The sequence below is a fragment of the Oryzias latipes genome, chromosome 13 (assembly GCF_053564925.1).
Source record: "Oryzias latipes strain Hd-rR chromosome 13, Olatipes_Hd-rR_3.1".
NCBI lineage: Eukaryota > Metazoa > Chordata > Actinopteri > Beloniformes > Adrianichthyidae > Oryzias > Oryzias latipes.
In genome coordinates this window covers 19,861,758-19,886,924 of record NC_136249.1, presented here as the reverse complement: position 1 = coordinate 19,886,924, position 25,167 = coordinate 19,861,758, and the positions used below count along the sequence as shown (strand labels likewise).

General features: G+C 37.9%; 1 protein-coding gene across 11 annotated transcripts in view; it reads left to right on the top strand.

Moving 5' to 3' along the window:
• The first annotated feature begins 5,887 nt into the window (after window positions 1–5,887).
• Window positions 5,888–25,167, top strand: part of elna (elastin a) — a 53,895-nt gene continuing 34,615 nt past the window's right edge. For all 11 annotated transcript variants that reach the window (XM_023961363.2, XM_023961365.2, XM_078930061.1 and 8 more), the window contains exons 1-5: window positions 5,888–6,220; window positions 17,441–17,509; window positions 18,070–18,117; window positions 18,988–19,086; window positions 19,315–19,341. In XM_023961363.2, the coding sequence (XP_023817131.1) occupies window positions 6,145–6,220; window positions 17,441–17,509; window positions 18,070–18,117; window positions 18,988–19,086; window positions 19,315–19,341 (319 nt within the window). In that variant the 5' untranslated portion in view covers window positions 5,888–6,144. The remainder of the gene's footprint in view (window positions 6,221–17,440; window positions 17,510–18,069; window positions 18,118–18,987; window positions 19,087–19,314; window positions 19,342–25,167) is intronic.

The following is a 25,167-nucleotide window of genomic DNA, read 5'->3' as shown; positions in this document are numbered from 1 at the left end:
TGCTTTTAGTTTTTTTAAACAAAATAAAAACTCCAAACCAATATATTCTCACTGCACTTTTTAGTCTACCAGCTTTTCTTTGCATCATTGCATAATGTTTACGGTAAATATGATAATATGTGTTTGATACAGCAAAGCTTGGTCCATATTTATATTTAAAAATGATAAAGTACAGACTCTTATGAAGGGGTTTAGTAACTATGGGATATTTTTTTTGTTTTATCAACAGGCTAATGGGAAAATACTTGTCGAGGTTATAGCAGTAATCGCACGTTGCAATCTGACCTGGTGTGCTTCACCTCCACACTACAAGAATGTTTAAACACATTTACGTCATGCCAAATAGCAAATCTAAAACTAATGATTTGAGAGTCAAAGAGCACAATTTACCTTGACTCAATGTTTTTTCAGTGTTTCGGGGCTACAGCTGCAGTAAAATCTTTAAATACCTGTGCCAAAAGTGGAAAATTAAGATTTAAAGACCAAACTGACTCCCTGACTAAAGAGATCTTTGGTTGAGCAACCAGTGCAACAACGTACTCCTTATACAGTCTATGGACTGAGGAAAACAAACATGCTTCACATAGTTTAGAATGTAATGGTGCAAATATTCTGCCATTAAGTTGAATTTTTGTTAAGAATGGTCAGGTTTTTTGAATGTGGGATTTAGTGCTGTGATCTTTCTTGTTGGTCTATTTGTTAGCATTACAGGGACTTTGAGTTTACTATGGAAACATGTCCATCAAAGAAGCAGCTAAATATTTTCTATTCTTTGCTGAAATCCATGATACGGTGCAACTCAGAAGCTCCAAGAATGATTTTACAACCCTCATCCCCAGAAAGGATAATGCTTTGAAGTATAAAAAATAAGGGAAAAAAACAGCTATTAAGATGATTAGCAATGTTGTGTCTCCTCAATATTGTGCTTTGTAACTTCAGACATTAGAGACATGCAGCTGAAAACTTTAGATAAATGATGCTATTGGTCTACTCATTTAAAAGCAAAACCCATCATCTTAAATGCTATAAAAGCTCAACAGTTTATAGTTTTATTAATAACACTTTGACCTCCTTTCGTCCTTCAGTGAAGTTTATAGTCAATCTGAGCATTTTTGGCAAAAACACAACCGAACTCACTCCTGAGGATGAATACCAGACATGAGCTAAAATAGACATTAAAACTCTTAGAAAGATTCAGGAAAACAGTGCTCTCATCCAGAATACACTTCAGCTTCCCAAGCACACAAGTGAGTCCTTTTTTTTTCCCCTTTTTGAATCAGACGTGGAAAGACTGGTGCCATGCATAAAACAGCATTAGGTCACTTTCCTCCTGATATTTGGATTGTAATTAATGACTTTTCACTTTAATTACAGACTCAACTCCGGTTCCAATTCAAGTTTGAGTTTTTTTTAGTTCAATCACAAACAAATAGTGTTCATTGGGTTATTTTTTCAATAAAGAGGTCAATTCAGCTTAAGTAACATTTACAAAAAGAAAGATTATTATTGTTGCCTCTTCTTGGTATGCAAATTAAATCTCCTGAGATGCTTTGTGGTGATTATAAGGTGGTTTTCTACTCTCAAAAAGACGTAGATGGTGTGAAAAAATGAGAACATTTATGCACACAATTCTCTTGGGGTCTGTTTCCATGATGAAAAGGAATGGCAGGACAAACACAAGCTACAGTGGATTGTAGAGAAAATGCGAAGGCGTGGATGAAAAATTAAATTTTGTTCAGCTAAAGATTTAAAGCTTATCCATGTCTGCGTTTGTCAACTTTATCATTTAAGGGAAAATATGCTCTCAATTTGTTTTAGACCAAACCTATTAAAAGCTGATAATGTCAACAGGGCTGACCTTCCTTCAAGGAAACAAACATGAGGGAATATGAACAGCAATGGTGGACGTCACCACTATGAAGGATACTGTGTGTCTTGGAAAGCAGAATGCATTAGCAGGCATGCAAACAGTCTGATCTGTCAGGTCTGTGTCTGAGAGAGTAATGCATTTGGCTGCAGCTCTTGTCAGAAAAAAAAAACGGCCTTTTCTCAACCCTTTTCTTTTTGAAATCCCTAATATGTGTCTCGGAGCAGAACAAAAAGATGAACACTGACAGTCTTGTCAGCCGTCAGGTGTTGGCTAAGGAATGGCCAGACAGTTTGAGCAGAGATGAATTTGCACTCTGCTGTTTGCCGACTGCGCACTGTGATAAAACTTCTGTTCCAAATTGTATTGTAATAATTAGAGGCATTCATCTGTTTGTCAACTAAATAGTTTCACAATAAAGCTCTGAGATTAGAATTGATGAGCTGGAGAGTTGGAGAAAGCCTGTTGAGACATTGAGACTTTGTTGACACGTGCATGTCGAGATCGTGTCGAGACAGAAGGTTTGAAAAAGATCAGTTATTTCTCTTTATTCTCTGTTGGGCCTCCTTTTTGCTACCTTGAGACAAACATGCCTACAGTTACTCACTGAAAAGGGCCTTAGTTGATGAGCAGACAATGTGTCTGTGATCAATCCGAACAGCAACACTTATGATGCATGCACTGCTCTCCATTAACCAGTTTACACTAGATTAATGTGACCAAAGATTACCTCATGTAGATCATGGTGGACATGGGCCAAAATGACTGGATTCAGGGGTCAGAGAGGCACGAGAATTCAATATTTCACCTTAGTGACTGGTGTGAGTCAGTCAGAAATGTTGATGTGAGCTGAGGGCCAAAAAAAGTTCAGCTGTTTTCAGATCTGTAAAAAACAGTGAGGCATTTTTGTTAAAATTTTTCCTCTATGTTCCTTTTTTCTCATTTTGCAAGTGCTTTGAGGCACTTGCAAAATGAGAGAATTAGCTGCATTGTTTTATAATGATCCCACAACCAGCAGAGACGACTACTTCTTTTGTCGTTTTATAGCAGTTCGAGCAGTTTTTCTAACACTTTCAGGGCTGAAAACTTTTCTCACTGTGACTTGCCTTTGATTAGTGCACTGTCCATTAACTAACTGCAATCTACTTTTAGACTGGATTTATTTAGCCTATAGAGGACTTAAATAACACTGCAAGTCACATTACCCTGCACGTTCTCTTAACAACTATTTTACACCAAAAGATCTCGTTTGGAAGTCACACTTTCGATACTGAATATGGAAATTTTCTGAAGGCACTAATTTATCAAAGTCAAATATCCTTTGAAGACCCACTCCACTTTAAGTAAAACTGCATTGACAGGTTCATAACTGTTTAATACTTGACTTTCAGTGTTGAAATCTGAGAGTCTGCATATTTTACTGACACTTCATTAATGTTGCAAAAAAAGGGGAACTGGAATTTATGAGTAATGCTTCAGGTAAACCTCACACCAACTTGTTATACATTAATGTAAGGAACTGGTGGTGTAGGATTCAATATGCAGGAGACCAGGCTTGGTGGCAGAAATTTAAACGTTTAATGAATATATTTAAACATGAAAAAACCAACAGAGGAAAAAGAAAAGACAAAGCAGATGACTTGAAAACAAGGCATTAATATAATCCGAGGATGATTAACAGTAATGAAAACAGCTGTTGATGATTATTAATATGAACCTGCAGTTACTGTGGCAGAGGGACAACAAGAGCAGAAATATCACTGAAAAAACAAACTCAAATGCACAATTCTCACAATTCATTGTCTTAACTTTGCTTAAGTTGTCCTGAATGTTTTATTTTTTTCCTTAGTGTGGCACAACAGAGTCTTACGCCTGTCACTCATGTTTCTCCAGGCCTGTGTTAGACAAGCAAAAAAGGTCAAACTCACAAGCAGGAGATCAATGCAGACCAGGGTTGGAAAACACTAATCTAGGAGACTTTGACAAAACAACAACTAATAAATATACCTCAAACATTCTGTGGTGGAAACAACTAAAAAACTGTAATTCTTTGCAAATATGAAATAGAAAACTGAATGAGTGTTTTGAAGAGAACATTGTATGATGTTGCCATTCTAAAAAAATGTAAGAAGTAATATGCAACTTTTTTTTTGTAAAAAGTTGCAAAAAAAGACATTGTTTTAAATAAATAAAATCTTGAAATAATGTTATTAGACTTCAAGCCCAGGAATCCTGTTGTAAACTCTCTATATAGCAGATGACTGCCTGGGCTGCAGCAAACCTCTAGGGCAGCTAAGGTCACAACACAAAATCTACACAAAGTTTGACAGTATTGACTTGTTTCCCATTTGGTTCCTTAAATGATCAGCTTTAAGATGTGAAGTCCTTCAGTCACAGTCAGCCAAACAGCTGAGAGCCCAGATGCAAGGAAGAACCACAAGCAAAGGTATACTAGAATCCCATTAATTTGATGGCTGAAACGTCACCTAAAGACCCATTTCAATGAAAATTGTGTTTTTAACATGTTCTTGTGGAATTTATCTCATGATGGAGGATATATATAAAGAAAATGGAGCTTAAAATTGCATTTCTGCGTGTTTCCTTATTCAAATTGTTGTGAATCAGGAGCAGATGGAAATTGCCATTGCAAAAAGCCTTTTGCAGGGGGGGGGGGGGTCAGGTCTGCGGGCCACAAGCTCTCTGCTCCGCTCCATTCTGATGCAACTACTTGCAGACAAATAGATCAATTTTCCTCGTCTGAGCTGGCATCTGGCTCAAAGCTATTTGGCGGGATAGCTCCAATTTTTTGCTCATTTTCGTTGCACCGGTAATGTTAGGTTGGAGTTGTGAGGGGCTGTAAGTTTGCGGGAGATAGTGTTGACTAAGGGATGATGGGAAACAAGGCAACAGTCCTGCCCACCAATCAGAGGTAAATTTCTAATTAACTCCTGTTGGTCTGCAGAAACTATGACATAGAAAATGACCATTTTTTTTTATTTTGGCTATAAAAAATAACGTCCCAATCATTATTAAAATACCTCTGGGAACGCTTTTACAATACATCAAAGGATGATTGGAGTGGGACTTTAAATGCAGTGTGGCTTGTCAGCAACATGCAGGCACATGTGACTCATCAGGTGAGTCACAGCCAGCCTGCAGAGAAACCCAAGAAAATGACAAAATGAGAACAAAAGAAAATAATTAATCAAGCAAATCATAACACCACCCTGAAAATCTGGCCATCCATTTAAACAGAAATATCAATAAATGCACTAAAAACGTTTGTATGTCTTGCAAACTAATTTTTAAGACATTGCAACACATTCACCCCATTATTATCAAAACATCAAAGTTTTATAATGAATTGGAATGCTCCAGGAAAATAGTTGCCAAAACACTGAGGCTAAAGGATGTTTTGGGTTCTTTGAAAGGTTAAGCATCTCAGGAAGATATTACATGTTTAATCATTCCTGGAAATATTTACCCAGTTTAAAACCGGAATTATAAATTAGATTATTTATACAAATGTGCTTATCCGTGTACTTATTATATCATGGCATAGACAAATTAATGTATGCAATTTTTTAGACATCATCACTTTAGTTATTTTATACTTAGTTGGATTCTTTGTTGTCTGTCACTAAGTGCATTCAATATTTCACCCCCTTCTTTCATTCCATACTCCTTTTCCAGTTTTATCTTAAGGTTACTGACATTGTAATCCCCTGTTGTTTTCTGGAAACATTTCAGCACCCGTTGTCTTCTTCTCCTTCTAATTACTGTTTTCTGGTTTGCTCCCAAAAACAAATCTGCCTTCTGGTGTTGAAAACAAATGAGCTAAAACATTACAGCCATAAATCAGGTAAGTAGTCTGGTGCTGGATTGGCCCTTCTTCACTCTCTTTTTCGGATGTTGCAGATAAATATGCAGCAGATCCCATGCTGCAAATGCTTGGCAGACATTTCAATTCCTGCTGGATGAGAAGGGGATATGTGTGTGTGTGTGTCTGTGTGCGTGTGTGTGTTTCTCTCTCTCCTTTCTTGCTGGCAACAACATCTCTGCTGCTGGCAGGAGTCACCAGAATAAAAACAGCAACACCAGACTCAGAGGGGGGAACAGCAAAGTGATCCACTGAACGAACAAGAGACGCTGCCCTCTCATGATCACACCGAGCGCTGTATCTTCTATCTTTCTCCACTGCTCTTAGTGAAGCGGTAATTAGCCAGAGGAGGATAAAAGCAGGCGACCAGGAGAGGGGTGGTGCATTTTGGAGTGAGATGGCTAACAGAAACACTCTTGTGCTCTTCTGTGGACTCCTTCTCTCTGCACTGACCGTGCCCTCTCTTCAAGGAGGTAAGTGGACCTCAGGTGAATGCTGCCATAACCTCTCCTCCATCCTCCACACACATGGAACAGGTGCAAGTTTCTCTTTTCCTCTGCAGACTTTCTATTGGACTCGTTCTAGTGTATTCATTTGCTTGTTTATGTGTTTTTAAGCACATATTGTTTTCTTTAATTGTGTCCAAAAAACAGCATCTTTTTGCACTATTTGTGATATATTCAGAAAAATCAACAGTTGTGCACCAGAGTGAGGAAAAAACGTGAAAATGGATGGAGAGTAAGGGGTAATTTTTATTCAAAATTGCATGTCAGTCATGCCTGTTTTATAAATTACAGAGTTCGACTGGATGTGCAGCTGAACATTAATATGAGCTGACTCTAAATAAAGAAAAAGAAAAAGTTAGAATTCTGTACTGAAACTGAAAAAGGTGATTTCTCAGAGAACTTAGCCACGTTTAATGAACTTGGTGGACAAGAAAGAATCTGAAAAGTTTGACCAGCTTCTCAGTTCAGATGGAGGGGCGAGCTGCAGTTCAGTTTGAAGTCACGCCTTATCTTTTTCAGACAGAGAGATATACAGAGAGCCTGTGAGCATGCTTTTCCTCCCACTATCATTCAGCTAGTCAGTTTGCCTTTGCTCTTCTTTTTTTTTTTTTTGCAATGCTTTGATTGGTTGTCAGCCTGTGTTTTGGCTGAGATCCTTTAAGTTTTTGAACCCCCAAATGGAAAACATGTTCTTCATCTGGGGCTGGAAATGCCGTAGTCAAGTCCATTTCTTATAGAATTTATTTGCTCAAAATTCACAGCTGTTTATATTCCCGGTGCTCATGTGTTACTAGAGTCTTATACAAAAGGACTATGATTATTTTACTAGATTGCTACAATAAATGTTTCATGCAGATAAAATCTCACTCATCCCAGCTGTTTTTTTGCCCTTTTCTCTCTTTTAAACTTAAGCAGATAAGGTTTGTCAAGTCTTATGTCAGTTAGAAGAAACTGATTCTTTTTCTCTATTTCTTCTTCCACAATGAACATCTAATTTGCCACCTGCATCCCAACATTTGTCAGGTGTTTAAGGCAAGCATAACTCCAGCCAACAACATCCCAAGACTTGCTTGGCAGCACAGCTTTGATCCTAAGCTCTGAATGTATTGATATCAAACATTTCTGAGAAGCTCAAACCAGTTCCATCTGTGTGTATGCACTGAAATCTAAAAAATCTCCTTTTGTCATCGTCCATGGATAAATTATCTGTGAGTAACGTGAACCTCATTAACACCCAATCCAGCCGTTTAAAGCCTTCGCACAGAAAACAGCCCTTACATCTCTGTGAATTGTAATAGAGCTCTGGGTCTGTTTGAAAGCTTTCCATTGACAAGTACAAACGGGTAATGCTCCTAAAGGAAACATCTGGATTGCAGTTTGTTTGTACAAGTGTCGCATCCTATGCTAATCTGACATAATCTAATGATTATGTGCAGGTACAACAGCCTGTTTGTTGGCTGTGGAGAGAATCAAAATGATCTCAATATTTTTCAGAGGTGGAGGAGTAAAATTGTTTGTAAAATAAACACATTTTTAATCGCATTTTAATTGAAGTTCGTTCATTTTGTGCAATATTTAGTATTTTTATTGCTTTATTCAATAAAATTTACATGAATTTTGCCAATATTCTTACATTGACAGACATGTTTCAGTACATTTGTGGGATTTGTCTGCCACTATGTTATTCAGGTTACTCAGTCTGCAAAGAACTAATGGGTTGTGATGGCTTTCCTTTGAGCACCTGGAAGTCTGTTGGGTCAGTCATAAGAAATATAAAACATAAGCCACAGAAATTTGCTTAGCATTATCTAAAGTTAAACGAAGTCAGTGCAGATTGGATTGCAAACTGTCACAAGCACTAATTATGAAGAGCAGCAGCACCCCAGCTGCTTGTAAAACAGGCTTCCTGCGGGCAAGGCGTGTGTTACAGCTCTGCTGGTACAATGCCGTAATCACCTCTTTTGCTTTAATCCCCATTCAGGTAAGACTACGACTCCAAGCCAACTGCACATTAATGGATTAATATTGCATCCAGCCTCTGGAAATGAATAACTACGCTCTGCGGTTCAGGAGGAAGACTATTTAAACTGCTAACAGAACAAAAGCCAGATGTGTTGTTTTCTTTGAACAAAAGAATTTCTTTTTGCTTCTTCAGTGCTGTTTCCACTAAAGTGTTTTCATTTGTTGACGCAGAGAAGCTTGGTGTAATTTGGAAGTGAAATGACTTCATTCTGTACTCACCTGAACAGCATTTTCTGGGGTTTCAAACACCGACTGAATTTGGTTGTAATGTAAAACAGTCCACTCTCATGAATCCATGTTTTATATAAAAGCAAGCAGTGATTACTGGTATGTTGGACACAGTAAAATACTGCATTTCATGAATCAGAAACATTTCTAAAACCAAAAACTGGTTTGAAATGCAAGTGTCTGCACTTGATATATTACCATTATTGTTGTTATTTTTTGGCAAAGTTTATTTAATAGTAAGTAGTTATGACCTTTAATTTAAGACACAATTTGCAGTAACACTTTATAACAACTATCTGTAATCGCTAGTTCAAATGACAGTATGAACTATTGGTCAATTAGTTATCAGTGGTAACTGATGCCTTGTAGATGTTGACGGTAACTTGTTAGTTTGCGATTTATTCACCATATGTTATTGATTTATAACTATTCCTACTCAATTATTAATAGATTATGAACAAGCCGTAAAATATTTATGAATTACCTGTTGAGTATTAGCTAATATTTATATTTGGTTACTGGGACCTTATTTTAAAAGTTCTAACTATTCCTAATTTTTTAACTGTTAGTAAAAAAGAAATATTTCTAACTAAAAGGGGTGCAGTGTTAGGGCGGTCCACCTTCTGATCAGAAGATTGCAGGTTGATTCCCGTCTTGCCTGCTCATATGTCAAAGTGTCCTTGGGCAAGACACTGAACCCTAACTTGTCTCTGGTGGAATGTTGGTGTGTGAATGGGTGAATGGGACTAAAACTGTAAAACATTTTGGGCCTTTGAGGAAGGTAGAAAAGCACTATACAAGTATACGCCATTTACCATTTTAAAAATAACATCCCAATAAATAACGACTATAATATATTAACTCAAACTTTATATATAGTTTGTTTACTAACTTGCCTACATCTACTAAAATCAGTTAAGCTTTGTTAAACAGAAAATGGGTGGAACAAATAAAATGTACAAAATATTAATGTGATATTTCAAATACCAACTTTTTGTACCTCCACCTTGTTCCACCAAAAGATTTTTCTGTGTTCTGTATTTTACCAAAGAAACACCACATGTGAAGTGTTGCACATTGTATCTGATGTATATAAACACACCTCAGTGGTATACGTAAGGGATAATGGCAGACGAAGTGTGCATTAACAGAAATTAACGCACCCTGTGGAAGCCGTTTTGCATCCATTATCTGTTAATGTCTGATAAAGCACACTTCGAAGGCCATTATCCCGCTTATACCGTGGTCACTTACAAAAGAAATAAATATTCGTTCAGTTTTTAGTACTTTACTCATGTTATTTTTCCTGTTTAGATCACTTTTTGTGAAAAAACAGACTATTTGTTACGTGCTTAGCCAGCTGAGCCGGCACCGACCACGACAGCAGCGGCAAAGGAAAGCGATATAAATGCTAATCGTCACAATAGGTAAAATAAAGCATCAGTTCAGAGAGAAAGTTTACCTCTTACCGCTTATTTTTGTCCAGAGGATTAAGGAAAGGTTTGCTTTAAAGAAGCCAGTGCTGTCATTTAGAAAATTTAAGATATGTGACCAGAACTTCTTTTTTAGGCATGCATTATCACTGTGGATTATCACTTTTTAATCCACACTCAACAGCCAATCAGAATCGAGTATCCACTCAGACCATGGTATAAAAGCTTATAATGTTTGGGCACCTTTTTCTGCAGAACAGAAAAACAAAGTAGATCAAAATCAAGTCATTGGCATTATTGCTATGGACCCTCTATACTTGGTCACTCAGTCATGTATTGGCCATCAGGAAAATGTATGAATCTTTTAACAAAACTGTTGTTTAACTAGTCATTTATAGTTAATTAACTAGAATTTTTTTCTATTGACTTGTTAACTAACTATAACAGATAGCTTTTATAAAGTGTTACCATATTTGAAATAGGACACCCATTGTTTTTGACATTTATTTTGACATACACTATATTTAACACCAAACTTTACTTCCTTAACTTTCAGAAGTTTGTCCACTCCTAATCTATGACGAACAGTTACTGAGAGACTCAAACCCCTTTTTGACCAGGAGTGTCCTTCGTGCACGCATAATGTACAGTAGATTCAGCTCATGCAGTTACTCTATAGGCAATTTGTGCAGCCATTTCTCACAGTTTCTGTTTAGCTCTCCCTCTCCCAGTGTGCATGAATATAAGTCTTAGCTTATTCTAGTCACTGAGTCATGTTTGGTCTGCAGTCAACCTGTGCCAAGTACTCCGTAAGAAACACATAAACTGAGATGATTCATTCCAGCCTGATGCAGGCAACCATCACCAGGCTGTGAGGCAGCAGTCTGACCAGACCAGTTATCATGAGCTGGATTCTGTCAAAGTGTTTTCTATTTTGCTGCCAATACTGCCGTCCCAGAGCTTCAAAGTTTACATGCAAAATGACAAAATGAGATCCAACTTTACTTTCTTTGTTGTCTTTTGCTAACAAAAGGCTCGTAAAACGAAGTTGCAAATGGACCCTGTTTCATCAGTCTAGGCTCAAAATCTTTCCCTGAACACTTCACAGGCTGACACAAGAGAGTCAGCACAATTTAATGATTTGTAATCTTTAAGTTTTCAGTGTCGACGGACGGACTTAATTTTAACAAGGCTAACAGACAAACAGCATATTCTTTAGGGAAGAACATTTTATTGGTGCCTGAGTTGGTTCCAAAAGATGACATGATTGCGTAAATCCATGTCCCGGTTCCTTATATAACCTGGTTGTTTCTCTATACCTTAGTAGTTACCTCACATTGTCGATGGGTTTCTACAACCCTGCATACCTTGGTGCTCCACCATCTTTGAGTCATTGGTACTTCTCACACTTTTTTTGTGGCGAGTTATTAAGGATTTCTGTCAGTTCCCAGTAAAGACATCAGAGTGACATAAGTTCTACATTTCTCTCATTTCAAATAGTTCTACAATAGGAAAGAGACACCACACTACAACTATCAGAATCAGGAAATGGGATAAATTAGGTGGAAATTATCATTTTGGCTAGCAGATAAAAATTAAAATAAACATATCAAAAGCTAAATTTTAAGATTTATTTTGAAATTTCACAATATAACTCTCAACTTTTGTAGGAGTAAAATCTGAGTAAAAAAAAGAAAATTGGCCATGAAATATTGACGAGTTCTGAAATTAACTCAACATGTTTTTATGTAAATCTGAAAGTCTAGAATGGGACAACATTATTTAAAATTCCGAATTTTTAGATCAAGGGTAGCAAATAATAAAATTTGGAAGACAAAAACTGGATAATGTGATTGAACAAAAATTGTGAGCTGAACATTATAAAAGCCCAATAAATGTATTATTATCTTTGTGAACATTGCTTTATTCAAGGAAGGTTGCGACAGTGTAAATGTTTAGGACATATAAACATATTTGACACAGAAGTGACCTTTGCAGAAAGTCGGATGGTGATGACCAAAACAAATGTTGGATGAACGTCAGTGAAGAGTTGGAAAATTGGAGAGTTGGTGTCTTGTAGAAGTTAGTAAAGTGGCTTAAAGAGTGTAAGTTTGTAGCCTTACACCTGTTACCAGACCTTCTGTCTTATCGTTGTATTTTTGATCCTCCATTGACAAAGCAAACAGTTATTTCCCTAATAAATGGTACAATGTAATGGCTGCACAGTGGTTAGAACCTTCGCCTCACTGCTGGAAGGCCCTGGTTTAAATCCCAGCTGGGACCTTTCTGTTCAGAGTTTGCATGTTCTTCCTGTGCATTTCCTCCAAGCACTCCAGCTTCCTCCCACAGTCCAAAATCATGCTTCATAGGTTAATTGGTAACTAAAATGTCCCTATGTCTTAATGTGTGTGACTGTGTGGCTGTGCAACCTGTTCAGGGTGTGCCCAACCGTTGCCAGGACAGGCTCTGGGAACCTTGTCATGCCAAAAGAAATTCAGCGGGTTAAGAAGATAGATGGATGATAGTACATTTTATTAAAAAATAACAGGAGTGGTGTTACAGAACAGTGAGATGGCTGATGGGATTTAGCTATGCTTGTTATTATCTTGTGTGATCTGAGCTCATGAAATAATCTGCCTGTCTTTTGTGAGCCACATGTGTTTTGGGCGAGGTTTTGTGTAAGTGTTATTATGCTTTCACGTAAGTTTGTCCACAAATGTAATCCTAATTCTTAAATGTTTCCAAAAGAGAGTTTTTGTATTAACCACAACATGGAGAAATGTCATTACTCACCAGCTCATTGTGGATGAAGTAAAACTCGACGCTTTAGAGAACAGTTGTAAAAACTTTTGTTAACAAAGGAGAAAGAAGAGGAAAAAGGCAGTCACTTGGCTTTAGTTTGATGCATAAAAATTGTTTATAACCATAAAAACTTATTTAAATGTTCATTTGTGATTGTGTTTTGCAGTAAAATCTAATTTTTGTGGGTTTTTTGTTATTATTATGTAAAAGCCTACTTTGCTGAAAATGCGGAACTGAACTTAGTATCCTCATTTTGTTGGTCTATGTCTGCTAAACTACATCATCTTAATGAAATTCAAAGGAGTGGAAAGTGGAGAAGCCAAAATGCTTGGATGCACACATGCTGTGTGTGAAAAGGATTTTCCTGTAAGCCCACTAAACACAAATATGAAAATTCCAAGGTTTGAATGCGGTGTTACTTTTGGGAAATTTGATTACACTGGGAAAACAGAATAAACCTAATTATCTAATATTTTCTATTATTTTTACTTCTTGCTTGATAATGAGATATTCTTTTCCTTTTGTAGTTTGGTTGAAGATTCCAAGATTTTTTAGAACTCAATAGAATATAAAAAAATCCGACCATCCGACAGATATTGGGCAAATTCTAAAGTGATTTATAAAATTTTAAAACTATAGCATACCTATACTATGTTGAATTTCACTGGTTCCTGCATTCACATCCAAAATATGTCATTTTTTAGCTTTCTCTTCCACTTTGCTTCCACAAGACACATGAGAATTGGAGCCTTTGTTCAAGTTTTACAGTCAGTGCTTACATAAATATCCTTAAGGTCATTAGAAAGTATGCTGCAGCTCCACTTTGTTTAAGAAATTGTAACTTTTATTTTTCTTTCTTAACAGCTTCTTAAAAGCATGTTTTAGATCTGTTAAAATAAGTTTGGGGTGTGGTTCCTCTCCACTTCTAAAAAGTTTTGTGTCGCTTTCTATTTTTCAATTTTTGTTCTGTGATCAGTTTAGTTGTCTAATGTTAAAAAAAAAGTTTATTTCTTGATTGTTTTTAATATTCTGCTGCTGCATTCTCCAATGCAGACCGCCATAGCGCAATGACAATAACTGACTGAGCCCGTACACAATGTCTCAGTTGAAGTGCTTTAAAAGCACTAATCCCAACAGTTTAAAACATTGCTGCCCACTTTGAAAAGTTTTTGTCATTTAGTTTATAGAGCCAAAAATAATACATCTTCAAATACAAAATATGTCTTTGTGGCCTTTTTGTTTGTGTTGGTGGTTATTTTTTGTGTTTGTCTAACTTTCTTTTCCTTGTCTGCTGGGCCCCCAAAAACCAACTCAAGGGCCCACTCTCATGAAAATTGTGTTCTTGTTGATTTTGACATAATCTTGTGGCATTTTTCTGACGATGAAGGAGATACATAAGAAAAATTAAGCTTAAAGTTCCATTTCTGAGTATTTCTTTATTCAAATTGTTGTGAATCAGGAAAAATGCCATTTGAAAAAGATTGCATTTGTTGAATACGATGACTGGCCACAAGCTTCCTGCTCATCATTCTGATGCATCGCTAGTAGGCGACTAAATCCATATACATATTTGCTTTCCTCACCTGAGCTGGATAGCTTCAATATTGCTCTCCCTTTTTGTTGCACCGTTAATGTTAGATTTGGGGTCTGAGGTGATGTAAGCTAGCGGTAGAGTGTGTAAACAGAGAGCTCTCAGAAACAATGAGGGGAAGGTGGGGTTGCTCCACGCCAATGGTCCCACCCACAACTCAGAGGGGAATTTTGATAACTCCTGCTGCTCTGCAGAAACTATGTCCTAGAAAATGACACAGGTTTTTTTATTTTGATTAAAATGGGATAATCATAATTAAAAGACCACTGAGAACACTTTGAAAATGGACCCAAATATGATCGGATTGAGACTTTAAAGCTTCTGCAAATGCATACACACTCTAAACAGTTAAATGCGATACTTACTCCGGTGTCTTGTAACCATGCGTGTCATTTCCACTTACATCAAACACAAAATAAACAAATTAACTTTCTGTAGATGTTGCAATACTTAACTCATATTGTGCCAAATTGTAAATCTGCAGGACTTCATCACTTATTTACATCTGAAAGATCTGGCGGAAAGACACTGCAAGTTTTTAAAACATTAACTGCATCAGATTTTTTGTTTTTGATCTGGAAACATGTGCATGTTGATTCTAATAGCTTTGGGAAGTCCAAATTGATCTCAAACTGGTTTTATAATCTGTTACCTAGAGGAAATAACGTTGCTTAGGCAGGTCTACAAACGTTTGTGACATTCTTGCCTTTGATGAAATTAGATCAATTACAATCTGTGCACAGCCCCAGATGTTTCCAACTTCACTACAAGAATTTTGTATCTGTTGTCCCTAATCAAATCCCCTAAAAAGAAAAAACTAGGTAAAAAGTTTCCTGTAAAATAAATTCCGCCTAGACTGATCCCTTCAGCCCGGTAATTCATTCTTTCACATATTTCAGTATAGTCTCATGACTTGTCTGGATTCTCAAGGAGTGTAAGTGCATGAAGATGACTTAAATTATGAGGATCATGAAAAACCTTCACTAAAGCAGGTCAGGGCTTTTGCCAAAGGCCAGTTTGTACCGTTCTTGGATGATCGCAAATGAACTCTTTGCACTCTGAAAAAAAAAAGCTAAAAAATGCAGGGATTCTGAGCAATAGGAAAGGGGAGCAAACTCCCTTTTACACTTGCCCGCCGAGACAGGAAATCCTTCTTTTGATTGGAAAACGAGCTAGCATATCAGGAACAATTGTCCTGTACTTGTGGTGTGGTGCCTGCTGCCGTGATTCATGTGCTCCAACTATTGACATATGGAAAAAAGTGTCAGACTTTCAGGAACACATGCTCTCAGATGTCACATGCATCATCTTAGGTGTTTGATAATGAGAAGCAGAGTCATTGAACTGACCAACCCACTTTAGAAGCTTGCAGGAGTTTCAGGGTTGCAAGAAATGAAAGAAGACCAATTCAAATCAAATCAATCTTTATTTATATAGCACGTTTCCAACACATGTTAATCAAAATGATTTGCATAGAATATAATCAAATTTAAAAACAAAATGACAAGACAACCCCCCCCCCCCCCACGCACACACACACACATACACACACCATGATAAAAAGATATATTGGGGACATGTCCACATCAGTGACCCCCCGCCCAAGTTCACAGAGTAAACTACCACAGGACCTCCCAGATACAAATAATTAAATAAATAAATAAATGTGTATACATACACATATAAAACTAGTAAAAAGAGAACATAAATAATTAAAATATCAAACAAATTACTAAAATTCAACTAAAAGCTAAATTAAAAAGGTAGGTCTTGACCAAGACCACTTCACATCATAAGCACTTATTGTTTCAGCAGCACAGCATGGGGGATGACCCTACCTCCTTGCAGTTATCCCATTTTTACTTTCAATCCCGAATGAGTCTTACATTTCAGGAATTTTGTAATTTAAATGATTGACACAAAAGAATCATTTTCTTCACCTCTGTGCCTGAAAATACGCCCGTCATTTTATGTAGGGGAAATCCAACAGTAATGTCACAGCTCATCAGGGAAAAGGCCTTGTTCAATTTGCCAGAGACACTCGTTTCTGCTTTTCTTGAGCAACACGTGTCATGAGTGTTCCTGCAGTTACCACAGGACAGTGATTCCTTGTTGAGCTCTCTTCCCCTGATGGCCACACTCCATGAGCACAACTGAGAGCTCAGCGTTCTATAACAAACAACTGAACGCCTTTGACATGTGGTTTGAATTAATTGGCCTCCCAACACATGTAAGAAACATTAAACATAATCACTGTGGTCCTGAAAGTTTGGTCTCTCAATTGCATGGTGTTTTTGTGATCTGAACCAGATTTTCCTACTAAAAAATCTCAAATTTTGGTCTTACCTTCCTGGTCCCACTGAATGAAGTGAACTGCTGTCATTTTTTTAATCTTATTTTTTGGGTCGTTTTATTGTTATTCTCACACTTATTGGCCCATCTTGACAATCTTTGTCAACGGGGGATCCAGAATGAATTTCTCAGGAGTTGTTTTTTTTTTATTTGCAGCCAGGAGTCAGGCAACATTTAGCAATTTATCTATCAAAGTTATTTTGTTTTGTTTTTTTGCTCTTATGTCTTTGTGAACTTCATCAACATTGCAATTCATTCATTCATCTTCTTCTTCTGTTTTGGGGTCACGGGGCTGGTGGAGCCTATCCCGGCCATTTGTGGGCAAAGGCAGGGGACACCCTGGTCAGGTCTCCAGTCTGTCACAGGGCCACATATCACACATCCATTCTCTCTCACACTCACACCTATGGACAATTTAGAGTTGTTTTTGGACGAAGGGAGGAAGCCGGAGGCCCCGGAGAGAACCCACGCATGCACGGAAAGAACATGCAAACTCCACACAGAAAGGTCCCCCATTGATGTTCTGTTTCAAGTCCCCAAGCCAGGACTTGAACCGGGGGCCGTCTTGCTGTGAGGCCAGAGCGCTAGCCACTGTGCCACCATGAAGCATGAAAACTGATGAAACATCCAAATGAAAATGTCCCAAAAATGTAGTTTTATTATTAAAAAAAAATGCTTTTGGTGCAGATTCCATGACAAAATGCGATGACCTTTCATGTTTAGAGTTCATGATCTTTTGCTTCTCCTTATGTCTTCAAGGTGTGTACTTACCACCAGGGGCTGGGCTTGGACCAGGAGGCACTGGACCAGGAACTGGATTTTTCCCAGGTAATTGAAGACACACAATTGAAGACACAGTTGAACAAACAAGAGTCCTTGTCTTTACCATAACAGGGAACAAAACTAAATTTGTTTAAATCAAGCCAATGAAGATAGATTACAGTTTATGTAACCATTTAGTTTCCTAAAACTCCCTCAAACCTGCATTTTTGTACTCAGTTCACATTAACATAAACAGATAGCAAGTTATTTCCTTTTAACAAAGAGATACAGTTTGTTAGCTTTAATATGACACTAATCTCTGACATTTATTTTTTTTAGAAATAAACCTGAATTTATTAGGGCATCAAATACATATTATTTCACACTTGCAAAGTCTTTTCTTCAATAGCCTCCAGCACATCACATTGTATTTCTATGACAAAAGACTTTTTTTACATGAATTCCGAGGTAAGAATCACTGAAGGTCTTGAATTGGTGGCCATGGTGGCCACAAAATAAAAAAAGTGACTGCGCAAATTGAAAGCCACTGGGCTAAAACTGTCCATTACCTGACTTTATATGAGCTGACAGAAAAGGAAGGATTTCTGCTCCTGTCATTTTACCAGGGTCTGTTGGAGGAGGCCCTGCAGGCTATAAACCAGCTAAAGCTCCGGGTAAGTGAATGATTCTTGAGATTCATCAGTTTTCCTCTAATATATTTTATATTTGTTTCAGTAATCACTTCTGGTTTGTTATGAATCATTGCGCTAAAGGTTCAGTCTTGTTGACAGTCTGGAAATAAAACACAAAAAAAATCAAGTTTCTACAAAATGCAACATTAATTTGACCTAACACAGTATTTGGTGAATTATGGAAATATTTGACTTATTAGGAGTTTATTTTCTTTGATTGCTCATGTTTGTTCCTTTAATCTGTCATTCAGCTTCATGTTGTGGATTGTTTTTCACATTTCTTTCAGATAAAGTTTTCCTCAAACAGTGGTTTGTCACTCATAACAACAGAGTGGATTTCATATATTTCCTTTTCCAAAAGTTCATTTGTTCTGGTGGGCATAACGCACAGCTGCAGGTATTCAGGCTGGCATTTGTCACTTCACACTTCCACAGCAGACCCTCTCAGCCCTACAGCTCAGACCACTTTTGCAGCCGGGCACCATGCCGGATCCTGGCATGGATGCAGGCCTCATTTTCTGAACAAGTTTGACCCTGTACTCCGTTTTAAAGCTCAGAGTGTTCACATCATGGCAGCAGGAAGATTGTTGGATGAGTTTTGAACAATGACGGGTTTATTATTTAGTCCTTTGTGCTTTTATTTGCCATGTATTCTAACAAACAAGAAGAAAAGAAACATTAGTACAAGAGAAGTTTATAAATATTCTTTTTGAGAAGTTGTGGTTACTGTTTGCTAATAGACATGAATGGTTGGAGTTTAGCTTTGAATGGTTTTGTTATGTAGTTCAGCCATGTGGTTCATTGGACTTGATCTGTGTTGATATCAAGTGTGTCTCTGTTTGACATCAACAGTTGCAGGTTATGGACCTGGAGGTCAAGGTTTAGGTGGTGGTGGTTTGGTTCCAAGAGGTGTTGGGCCAGGAGGACTTGGTATCGGAGGACTGCCGACAGGTGTGAATCCAAAAAAAAAAAAACCAAATAACTTTTTGACTCATATTACTCATATTACCCCTCTTCAAAGACAGCTACCTGCATTAATGTTTAGAATTGACATCTCTGTATTTGTTAGACTGGCTTCAATGGCTTCTTGATGAAAGTTAAACATTTTACTTTTATGGAAAGAAATATTTTATACAACTCCCTAAGAGCCTCATTCACTATCTTTATTCAACGTTCCAGGGCAAGGTGGAAAGGCCCCTAAGCCTGGTAAGTTGAAAACATTTCTCTTTTGTTTTATAGAAGGTAATGAAGGAAATAATTTGTTCTTTCTGTGCATGTTTGGATGGATGGATGGATGGATGGATGGATGGATGGATGGATGGATGGATGGATGGATGGATGGATGGATGGATGGATGGATGGATGGATGGATGGATGGATGGATGGATGGATGGATGGATGGATGGATAGTTTCCAACAAGTAGAAATTAAACTTATTTTTGTATAAAAAAAACAGGTATAAATAATTGTCACACAAAATTTTTGTAACTTTTGCATACATAACTTATTAGTTTTGATCAGAAAAAGGCTCGTAGGATATCTACAACGGAAAAATCTCCTCAGCTGTACATATTCTTGAAAAAATCTCAAGGAAGGAAACATGATGTTTTGTTAATGGGTGGGTTAAGAGGACTAACATATAGACTCCTCGTGTTCCCATACAATCAGGGAGGCAGTGAGATGCAGAGCACTGACCTTTTGAGAGATTGTCACCAAGTTTTTTTCCTATGACATACGTGTTTTTCTGGGAGCTGTTTTACACCGGCCTTGCCTGTGTGTGGGCCCCGACTGAAAGGGGCCCATCTGAGATGCCACCACTCCTTCGCCTCTGCTATGTTTCAGGCTTATTAATGAGTGATGATTGTCAAACAGTATTCCAACAATGGTGCCGAAGCACTGATTAATGTTATTGCAATGTTGCACTCTTACAATATATGGAAACCTTCCCAATGAAACCCACCTTGGTCATTCTCTCTGATACTGTATGGTAAATATTTTCTTTTGCTGTGTTCTAGTGCGCCCCATTGATGCTCTAGCAACATGCAGCTATAGTTAAATTTCCTTAAGTACAGCTGATACCATCTTAACCTACCTCTCTGTGTTTATAATGATAAGGAGCCAAGCAATCCATTTGGTCCTGATAACACATGGAGCTGGTTCCAAACGGGTTCCCTTTGACGGCCACACCCTCAAAAACCTACCACAGGATTCTTTTCAACAAAATGTCCAGCTCGCTGTGGAAGTTTGCTTTGGCAGAAAAAACCTGAACCTTCCTTGAGAAAATCCATTCACTTCCTTCTTTCCTGCAATAGGTGCTTGTGAGAGGAACTAAGTAAACGAGGAAAAACTTAAACAAATGACATGTACACTGTTGCTTGAATGACTTTTTTTCTTTTTAGTGCATACTTTCAGTATCTCAGAGCTTGCTGTCCACAGCCATAATCTCTGTTATATAAAAAAAATTCTGCTTGAATGTCTCAGATTCAGCAGAGGCTTTATTCATTTTTTAAATGAAAGAAGAGGCTTGTAGTTCCAAAGAGGTTGTAATGGCTTCTGCCTCTGTAAACCTTGAGAGTAAGTTTCTATCTGTGGCATTTTTTCCATTTTGTCAGAAGAAAATTAGAAGTATTTCCTATTTACATGGACTGACTTTGTGTACTTTATAAATATGACATCCTCAGTAATATACAAAGCATGACTCGAATAATGACAGAGTTCAAACGAGCAGGTTGAATCCATCCCATCAGTTTTTGGCTCGTGTTGCAAAGAGCTTTTAGAATGAAATATATTAAGAGCACATGGAAAGCCACTGCTCTCATATTTAAAGCAGAGCTTTTCTGCTTTTCACACAAATGCAGACGTCGATTCTTTTGATGAGTTCATACAAATGCCCATAGCTGTGAGGCACTGTTTTGTCTTGCAGTAACATTGCATTCCACACATGCACCTTGCCTAGCACTAATGGGGAACAGCAGCCGGCGGTTTGATTACTGCAGTGATGTGAAGCAAAGCCAGGGCAGACCTCCGTGTTGCAATAATTATGACGTCGCTCATCGTTTAGTTTTGACAATGCACTGAAAGATGAAAAAAGGAAGTTTGCTCATACCAACAGCTGTTGGACAACAACTAGTTTCCTGTTCTGCCTCAAGCAAAGGTGGACTTAACGGCCATGGAGCGATTGCCAAAATCTGTCTGTCGCAGGTTGCCCTCTGGTCACTGTCAGGCATGTTTCATGTCTCCATGACACATGGTTTCTGGATCTGCTTTTGGGGTGTTTTTTATTGCACCATTTCAGTGACCAGTTCCATATGAGCAGGAACGTGTTTTGATAGGAGATGCTAAGAATTTGTTTCCTCTTTCTGTGCCAAACCCTCCTCCAAAAAAAGAAAAAAGTCAAAAATAAGAAATGATGTGTTGTCTTTCATCGTGTGAAGACTTTCTACATCTCAGAAAAGCTATCTCTGTATAACACTAGTTTCTAAATGAAAACTTGTTTTATATGTCACAGATCGCAACTCTTTGTTTTCAATTGGGGGTCCTAATATCGACAGATCAGATCCCTCAGTATTGTTCCAGCAGGAATAGACTGTCTTCTCTATTATCTTTCACAATTTGGGATAAGTACAGATTTTAAATGATTTTTTTTTTTTTTTACATTTTGGGGTTTTGAGTGTTCAATTTTAAATGTTTCCCACTAGATAGAAAATAATCAGGCAGGAAGCAGCACGACTAAAGACAGTGGGCCTCAAAAGCAGCAATAAATTACAAGAAACTACTTGAATTTTGTTTTTATTACAATACTTTCTTAAAGCTAAGAATAATATTTAAGGATAAAAAGGTTCATGAAGCAATTCAGTGTGATACTTTTAATAGTTTCTTAAGGAGACATAAAAAAATTAACAAAAGTGAATTTTTGTAACAGATTACATCATGAAATTATAATGCTTGTGGTTGAGATGATTTGATATGCTCTCATATTTCCCACCCAACATAATCATATCCCATAGCGAAGTAGCGATGGAAATTATCGCAACAATGAGATATTTGGCAACTGGAAAATATTCAACAATAATGGCATTTGTCTGATTAACTTGATCAAATGGTCCTGTAATGATGATAAATGATAAAGCCTCAGATTTGTCTAAAACAAATCCGTTTTTCCATCTGTTTTCTACACTTGCTTAGTTCCGTTCAGGGTCACAAGGTTGTTGAAGACCACTGTAAGGTCATGGCAGTTCACCAATCCGTCATGGGACAACAAATAAATGACATTTGATTTGATCTGATCTGATCTGATCTGATCTGATCTGATCTGATCTGATTTGATTTGATTTGATTCGATTCGATTCGAATGAGCAGTTAAAAAAATAATAAAAATAAAACTTCATAAGTTAATTAGCTGCTGGTAAACGTGTTAGTTAAAAATACAACATCTTTAAGCTGTTAAATAGAAACATGTAAATCAACTGGTAGAAAACCTATTCCTGATCAATTTTTAACTATTGTCACTTATAGCACTTTTAAATCATTGTTTCAGCTCAGTCTTGGAGAATCTTGATGCATCACCAATAGCAACTAAAACAACCACACCTCCCTAATTTCCACAACTTCTGAAGTTTTCAGTCTCACTCTCAAGCTTAAAACCACTACAGGACATTGTCTGGAAAGACCGGCGCTCTCTGAGAGGACTCATTTCATGAATACCACTGCAGATGAAAAAAAAAGTTACTGCAGGATTTTTTTTCTGCCTGATACCAACCAGCCAAAAAGAAAGAAGGACATGTATTGTGTTAGACTGGTTATGTGACTGTTCTTAACATTCAATGAACCAAAACCCCCTGGCTACACATGATCTAAAACTTAATTAAAGTTAGATTTATTGCTAAGCATTTCATGAGCTTTTGTATTACATTGCATTTGCTGTGGATAAGCGAACAACATAGGACTGAATTTGAATAATCCTCAAGTGTGTTCATTTTTGGTTGAACTAAAGTAACACACAGCACAAAAAACAAATCATGCTTTATTAGATAAAATAAAATATGGAGTGTAAAGTGACATAGTGGTTAGCACTCTTGCCTCACTTCAAGACAGCCCAGTTCCAAATACCAGCTAAGATCTTTCTGTGTGGAGTTTGCAGGTTCTCCAAGTGGCGGCCGTGGTGCAGCGGTAGGGCGGTCGTCCCATGATCGTAAGGTTGCAGGTTCGATTCCCGCTTTGCACGCCCATGAGTCGAAGTGTCCTTGGGCAAGACACTGAACCCCACCTTGCCTCTGGTGGTAGGCGGGCGCCTGTGTTTGGCAGCGGAGCGACCACCAGTGTGTGACTGTGTGTGTGAATGTGTGTGTGACTGGGTGAATGGGTCTGTGACTGTAAAGCGCTTTGTCCTTGTAGGAAGAAAGGCGCTATATAAGTATACGCCATTTACCATTTGCATGGGTTTTCTCCAGGCACTTGGCTTCCTCCCACAGTCCAAAAACATCCTACTGTCTTCTGATCATCTACAATGTAACCTCTGGTATAACAGAGCAGTGTAAAGTTTAAAGGTTCATTATACTGACACTTCTGCGCATTCCTTCGGAATCTACGTTTTACTTCTTTAATCAATCAATTTTAAATGGATGGTTAAATGGTACACCTAGTTTTGGGTCCATCTTCAAAACGTACTTGTTAAGATTGTTCAGAGAAGCACCACCTGACCTTCTGTTCTCCACAGTCTGAGGAAAACAGGAGAGAAAAAAGGTGAAAAAATGATGGACAATGCTGGAGGATACAGTGAGAAGCAGTGAGGACAAGAGGAGCTAATCATGTTTGTGACCATGCCAGATGTCAAAAGCACAAACACTGCGCTCCTCCCATCTGCTCGCACAATCATTAGCACACATGCTCGCATGCTGAGATGGCCTGCTGAAAGAAAGGAACAGATAGATTAAAACAAAGATGAGAAAGAGGAGTTTAGTGGAGGTTTAGTCTTCTGGAGCACACATGCTTTCCATTACTGCATCGCAGACCTGTCCTCTGAGCTGCCAGAGACTGGAAGCATCTGTACAGGAATGTACACGACCCTAAGCATATGTAAATGTGTCTTCATCTGCATATGTATGTTATTTCAAGTCTTACCTCTTGAAGAATGTGTAAACCTACTGTAAATGGCAAAGAAGGTCTCTGACGTTGCTTGAGCCACACAGGCTTTGTCTTATAGCATAAGTGCAGCAATTCTTAGACATGCTTATGTCTTCAGACAAACTGATGGATTTTATCCACTTAGGGTGTAATTCAGATTGGACACATTTGGTTTCGCTTCAAGTGAACCAGAGTTCGTTTACCCCGATAATCTGGAACATATTTTCAGTCTGAATACAGCCAAGCTAACCCTGGTCCAGGACCAAGACCCCTTCTCTGACACATCTTTGGAGGGGGTCTCGGTTTGTTTCCAATCTAACTGAGCTTGGTTTGCTCCGAATTTCCTCAGTCTGAATACAACCTGTCCCCAGAGCGGAACTACTCAACCGAAATGGCCACCATACCCGACGTAAACAGAGTAGGAATGTAGCAAGCGACCTGAGCTGTGGACAAATGTAAAGCAATGGTTGTCATGTTGTCAAAGAGGAAAAAAGGGTCCAACTCCTCACGTATTAAAAAGTTTATTTTAACAAAGCCAAAAACACTTATTACTTGCTTTTCTGTCCCTCATCACGCAGCATGAGCCTGACGCTGCTGTGACGTTATACTGAAAGCTACCTTTTAGTTTCCTTAACAGAACCACAACCATGAAACACAGCAACTCATTGAAATGTGATCAGATGAATGCAGGTTTATCATCAAAAAAAACTGTTAACGTGATCCACATTTCTACTTCTCATACTGTTTTCCAGACAATATATTTTTCTTAAACATTTAGCAGCCGACCTTCATACCTGACGTCTCCTAATCACGGAAGTTGCTAGCATCCTCTGAGCTAAAGCACACACGGCACGTCTCGTTGCCGGTAACCATCTTGCAGCATGCCTCTGCCGAAATATAAACAAGTTG